This window comes from Ranitomeya variabilis, chromosome 4 (assembly GCF_051348905.1).
Source record: "Ranitomeya variabilis isolate aRanVar5 chromosome 4, aRanVar5.hap1, whole genome shotgun sequence".
Taxonomy (NCBI): domain Eukaryota; kingdom Metazoa; phylum Chordata; class Amphibia; order Anura; family Dendrobatidae; genus Ranitomeya; species Ranitomeya variabilis.
The window spans coordinates 415896362-415902581 of NC_135235.1; the positions used below are offsets into that span (position 1 = coordinate 415896362).

Below are 6220 nucleotides of genomic sequence, written 5' to 3' on the forward strand. Positions count from 1 at the left end.
TTTTTTGCTTTCCTCATATTTCTCATTCTCTCATATATATCTTTATTGCAGGCTCTTGCTCATTATCGCTTCATCTCAGCCATACTCTTCGGTGGCTATTCCAGTTGGTTCATTATCATGGATCATTCATTTTGAAGTGAAGAATAAAAATAAATCATGTAAGTACTCTTTCTAGCCACTCTGTACCACACATGGGGCACATCAAAATTCTTGACGTACCCTCATATACACTGTTAAGTCTTTATTTTTTCAAATACACTCAATGACACACACAGACACAAGAAGGCAAGCCATTCGTTTATTAGTTGAACCAATATGTTCTAATGCAGCAGATACAGAATCAAGTACAAATCTACACAAATATGTGGCCCCTAATTTAAAGAGAAGGGGTCCAGCAGAATTAGGAGCAGTACATGGCAGTCTCTGAGTTGGAGGGGTCAGGGATTGAGACAGTCGGAGCTGTCCAGTGACAGGTAAATTTGAGCTTTGCACTGGAAAGTGCTGGAGGTGTCGGGGAGCAGCTCGCAGCTGTGAAGGTTTGGGGATACATCTTTTACACAGAGAGCCTGTAGGAGAGAGAAAGAAGAGAAGAGGGTTAAAAAATAGGTGAAATTGGATTAATAACTCATCAGCATTCATATGCTGATTTTTGTTCCCACTCAATTTTTTCACCCTATTAGCATTGATACACATTTGTTGTAAAAGTGCAACAAACTTTTAGTTGTGCAAAAGCTGGGGACCTCCAAGTTACAGACCACTGATTTACAACGGCTTCAATTGCTATCTTTTATGTTTTGATTTATACTTACCATGGTCAAGCTTCATTAGTAATGAATGTCCACCATGTTCGCCAATCTTTAATAGTCAGGTTGGGTTTGGTTTTTTTTGTACTTAGAAAAGTGGTGGGACTTGTTTCTAAGTTAATAAAATACTTGGTCCAAGTGTAAAGTTTGGATGGGAATGATTTTTCCTTAGGAAAGCCCTTTGCATAATGTTCACTTGAAGGTTATAGTGAAATAAAACAACCTCGTCAAAGACAATGGGAGAAAAACTGGTGTAAGGGAAAAGTGTAGCAGATTTTCAAAGCAATCTATAAAGTTATTACTTTTATTTTCCAAAGGGCATCTGAAAAATTAAAACTGATTAGTTATGACAGACAACTTCACTTATGCTTAATAAATCTTCTCCATTGAATGCAGTAGTAAAGTGGTTTCCATGCAAACATGTGGCCAAAATCAGCCAGGCGCAATTATGAACTTCCAAGTTTCCCTGTACATTACCTAGGAAAATATTCTGGAACTTCCACTAAGATGGTCTTGGTTGTGTCATTTACCTGGTAGCCTTAGGAAACCACATTTTATAGACATACACTTGGCAAGATTTAATTCGTAACCCAAAGCCAAGCCAAAAAAGACTAACTATGTAAAGAAGACTTACCAGACCCATGAGACTGTTTTCATTAACACCAATGGTAGTTGGCATCACATTGTAGAAATGGAATAATATTGATACTCACCATGCTTTTGAGCAGCGCTCCTTGCCGTTGGTTGCTGTAGTTGTTCAAGAAATTGTCTTCCATATTCTCTGCGCTCTCCCCTGCATTTTCAGGCTCTGAGCGTCGAATGTCTGGAGATCTGCGGATACCAGACAGTAGCCCTGATGCCCTTCCCACAGAATAATAGCTGGGGCCAGTTGACTGCTTGTACCAGGCATTTGTGCATTGGCAAGAGAGCAGCAGAGCTAGGGCACTGCATATCAAGGTCAGCCGTAGTGAAGAGCGGGAGCCTAGAGACAGCATGATGAGGATGTGGAGCTTTGGGCTGTCGTAAGGAACAGTTCTAAAGGAGAATAGGGTGTCAGACTTTTATAGAGGAGAGGGGTGTGCATGCCAGCTCAGACCAGGAGGGAAGGATGGCGAAGTGAGAGATAACTGGGGGTGGAGGGATGTTGTTATTCTCTTATTAAGCCCATGACAGCTCTCTGATCAGTCAGTATCTACAAGGAGCCTGGGGCGAATAATATAGAGATGTTCTGCCAAGTGACAGATCTAATTTGACTGGGTAGTAAGTGATAAAGAATCAGTAGTTCTGATTACAGTGTGACAATTGACCCAAAAAGCTGATCTACATAGTGACAGATGCTGCAAATGCTGGTCTCAACTCCCCAGCTACATAGAAGTGACAGAAGAATCCGCATAACTGATTCTGTCAAATGAGAACATATTGGAAACACCGTTTCCCTAGTAGATATTGCGCTCTATGGAAAGTATGCAAAGCAATCTCTCAGAATATTACTCCTCTTATCATCTCCAATACCTCCTGCACATGATGTGACACTTCGAGTTAATCCGACAGCTGATGAATTGATTACTTCTTATCTTAGTCAATGTGCTGCGATTGACCGCTCAGTGACTCACTCAACTCCCTGTTTATATGATGAGGGAGACCATTTGCGGGGTTTTCTGTGATATATATGACTCTGGGTGACTTATGAGACACAAACCGCAAAATAAAATCCTAATGTGATTTACATTTTTTTACGTTTTGTTACATAAGACTATAAGAATGGAAAAGAAGTGAGAACAGCAAGTCCGGGACAAGGTATTTTGGTGCCCTAGGCAGATGAAACTGATGGCGCTCCCTTCTCCGATGAACCCTCAGCCCCCAAGTAACAAAATAAGTCAAAGACTAAGGGTACCGTCACACAGTACCATTTTGATCGCTACGACGGTACGATTCGTGACGTTCTAGCGATATCGTTACGATATCGCAGTGTCTGACACGCAGCAGCGATCAGGGATCCTGCTGAGAATCGTACGTCGTAGCAGATCGTATGGAACTTTCTTTCGTCGCTTGATCACCCGCTGACATCGCTGGATCGTTGTGTGTGACAGCGATCCAGCGATGTGTTCGCTTGTAACCAGGGTAAACATCGGGTAACTAAGCGCAGGGCCGCGCTTAGTAACCCGATGTTTACCGTGGTTACCAGCGTAAACGTAAAAAAAACAAACAGTACATACTTACATTCTGGTGTCTGTCCTCCGGCGTCTCAGCTTCTCTGCACTGTGAGCGCCTGCCGGCCGGAAAGCGAGCACAGCGGTGACGTCTGACGTCACCGCTGTGCTTTCCGGCTATGGCGCTTACACAGTGGAGAGAAGCAGAACGCCGGAGGACAGACACCGGAATGTAAGTATGTACTGTTTGTTTTTTTTACGTTTACGCTGGTAACCACGGTAAACATCGGGTTACTAAGCGCGGCCCTGCGCTTAGTTACCCGATGTTTACCCTGGTTACCGGGGACTTCGGCATCGCTCCAGCGCCGTGATTGCAACGTGTGACTGCAGTCTACGACGCTGGAGCGATATTCATACGATCGCTGCGACGTCACGGATCGTGCCGTCGTAGCGATTAAAATGGTACTGTGTGACGGTACTAAGGTAACAGAACCCCTAACACACACACACCTCCGATGGATCAGGTAAACTCTGACGACCACTTCCTCTAGATCTGTTACCTTTTCACCAAAAAATATCAGCAAAAACAAAAATAAAAGTGATGTACTTTAGGGGTGAGGCTCAGAGTTTTCAAAGTTAGATATAAAATCATTCATTGTTTGGGGACCATTTACACAATACCAGGGACAAATAGCGATATTCATTCCTGACATCCTACATTTTAATATTAAATGTCAGACCCAAGGACGGTCATGGTAACTAATATAGCTTAACTTTAATGAGGTCTATTTAGTTTCAATTAAGATGTCTAGCAATTGGTGGATACCCTAATGAAAACTAAACAGACCCCATTATAAATAAAGACATATGTATAATGGTTTTTATGCCCATCATGCAACAAATACAGTTTGCAACAAAACTGTTGGTGGTTCTGGTGATGCGTTAATGTACTTATGGTGCTTCTGGTGATTCATTTATCTACTGATGGTGGTTCCTGTGATGTATTCATGTACTGATGGTGGTTCAGGTGTTGTATTTCTGTAGTGATGGTGGTTCTGGTGACATGCTCATGTAGAGATGGTTGTTCTGGTGTAGTTTTCATGAACTAGTGATGGCCCTGGCGATGTATTCATGTAGTTAGGATGGTTCTGGGGTGGTATTCATCACCAGAACCATCATCAATAAATGAATAAGAAATGAAAATCATCATCAGTACATAAAGAGAACACCAGATCCATTAATAGTACATAAATATGACACCAGAATCATCATCAGTAAAAAATAGGCCACCAGAACCACCATCAGTATATGAATACAGCACCAGAACCATTAGAAATACATTAATTTGGCAACAGAGCCACCATCAGTAGATAAATGCATTGCCAGGACCACCATCAGTACATTAATGCATCACCAGAATATCAATCACTACACTAATACATGACGAGAACCAGTCAGTAAATAAGTACAACACCAGTACATGTATATACCACCAGAACCACTATCAATACATGAATACATCACGAAAACCACCACAATAAATTAATGGCACCAGAACCACTGTCAGTACATGAATATATCACCAAGCGTAGTACAGCAATCAATTATAATGCCAGTCAGGCCCATGTACATTTGTATCTCATGAAACTACAACTCCTAGTATGTTGTTAACAATGGTAAGCAGATGCTGGGAGTTGTTGCTGTCAGTCTTTATCAGACTGCGGACCATACAGGAACCACAGGACTGATAGTCAATATCAAAAGTAAACATTTACATCCAGATATCCTATAGATTACATCTGCTCTGATAGAGTGCTTTCTTTCTTTTTGTCTCCATCTTGTCCGTATGCCATGTTGACTTTTCCTAAGAGTATTAGTAACCCCTTCCCGACATGCGCCATACTAGTACTGCTCTGTGGGAATTGCATTCCCACAAACAGCAGTACTAGTACAGCGCACCGATAGCGCGGCCTTACACTGAACACCGCGGCGATCGTAATGACTGTAATCGTACTGACCCGAAGAATAAAGTTGTCTTACCAATTTTACCACATGCAGAACGGTATAAAAACAAACAAAACAAAAAGCAATTCCTGAATTGCTGCTTTTTGTTTATTCTGTCTCCTAAAAATCAGAATAGAAAGTGATCAAAAAATGTCATGTTCCAAAAAATTGTACCAATAAAAACTTCCCGCAAGAAACAAGCCCTCACTTGACTCTGTCGGCTGAAATAGGAAAAAATTATAGCTCTCAAAATATGGTGATGCAAAAACTAGTTTTCACAATAAAAAGCGTTTTTTAGTGTGTGACAGCAGCCAAACATAAAAACCGGATATAAATCTGGTATCGCTGTAATCGCACCGACCCGAAGAACAAAGTAGCCTAATCACTTATACCGCACGAGGAATGGCGTAAAAAATAAATAAAACCAATTCTTCACATACTGTTGATTTTTTAATTCTGCCTCCCAAAGATCGCAGTAAAGCTCAGCGCACATTTATCCTGCGCTCTGCGTTGAGTGCTTACGCCAGAGTTTCTGTGAAAATCTCTGAAATATGTGATTCAGACAGCACACCCGGTGGAAGATTCCCTATAATGAGGAAGATGGAGGCACTGTGGACGCCATAGGACCTTGATCCGGTGGTGTCCATCTTTTTAGGATTGCATAAAAGTGCTGTCGGCCACAGTTTTGTGCACTTCTGAAAAGGACACCGCTGAACAGAGGCCAGACAGAGTCTGGAGTAACTCTGCTGCCTCATTATAGTGAATGGATACCTGGGGGGTTTCATCTGTCACGTCACTCAGAGATTTAGATGGAAATCCCAAACGTTATGTAAATTGTTCCCAATGAAAGCTTCAACTCAATCCACAAAAAAAGCCTCATTCAGATCTGTCATCTGTTAACAGAAATATAGGGGGCTTCCACGTTACTGGTAGCACAAAGGCTCTGGAAAATCAAAATGGCTCCTCACTCCCCAAAAGAAATTCAGCATATTCTCTGCTCCCAAATCCAAATGCCCCTCTCCAGAGACGTAGCAACGGTTTTGGTTCGGGGGTGCGAAACTTCTAAGTGTACCCCTAACCAGGTGACCTTGATTACAACTGGGTGACACACCCTAATAGTGGAAGTAGGAGAACCTCAGCAGATGAGTGCGCTGTTACTGAAAATAATCTCTATATAAAAAGCCCCATGGATATTACCGCCATATGCTCAGTGGTAGATACCAGTCCTACAGAACATATAAGAGATCACAGCACAGTTACAGA

General features: G+C 42.0%; 1 protein-coding gene across 1 annotated transcript; it reads right to left on the reverse strand.

The window, feature by feature from the left end:
- Positions 1–301: 301 nt before the first annotated feature.
- NPB (neuropeptide B) lies at positions 302–1919 on the reverse strand. The gene is made up of 2 exons (XM_077257580.1): positions 1517–1919; positions 302–566 (listed from the first exon to the last, which is right to left on the reverse strand). Exons 1-2 carry the CDS (start codon positions 1796–1798, stop codon positions 438–440), a joined length of 411 nt encoding a protein of 136 aa, XP_077113695.1. The 5' UTR covers positions 1799–1919; the 3' UTR covers positions 302–437.
- Positions 1920–6220: the final 4301 nt, after the last annotated feature.

What these genes read in the sequence shown, in the direction of transcription:
- NPB (XM_077257580.1), bottom strand. Translation starts at nt 1,798, where the DNA reads ATGCTGTCTCTAGGCTCCCGCTCTTCACTACGGCTGACCTTGATATGC. An exon ending in GAGCGCTGCTCAAAAGCATG is followed by an intron (nt 567 to 1,516) that starts GTGAGTATCAAT and finishes TCTCTCCTACAG; the next exon opens with GCTCTCTGTGTAAAAGATGT.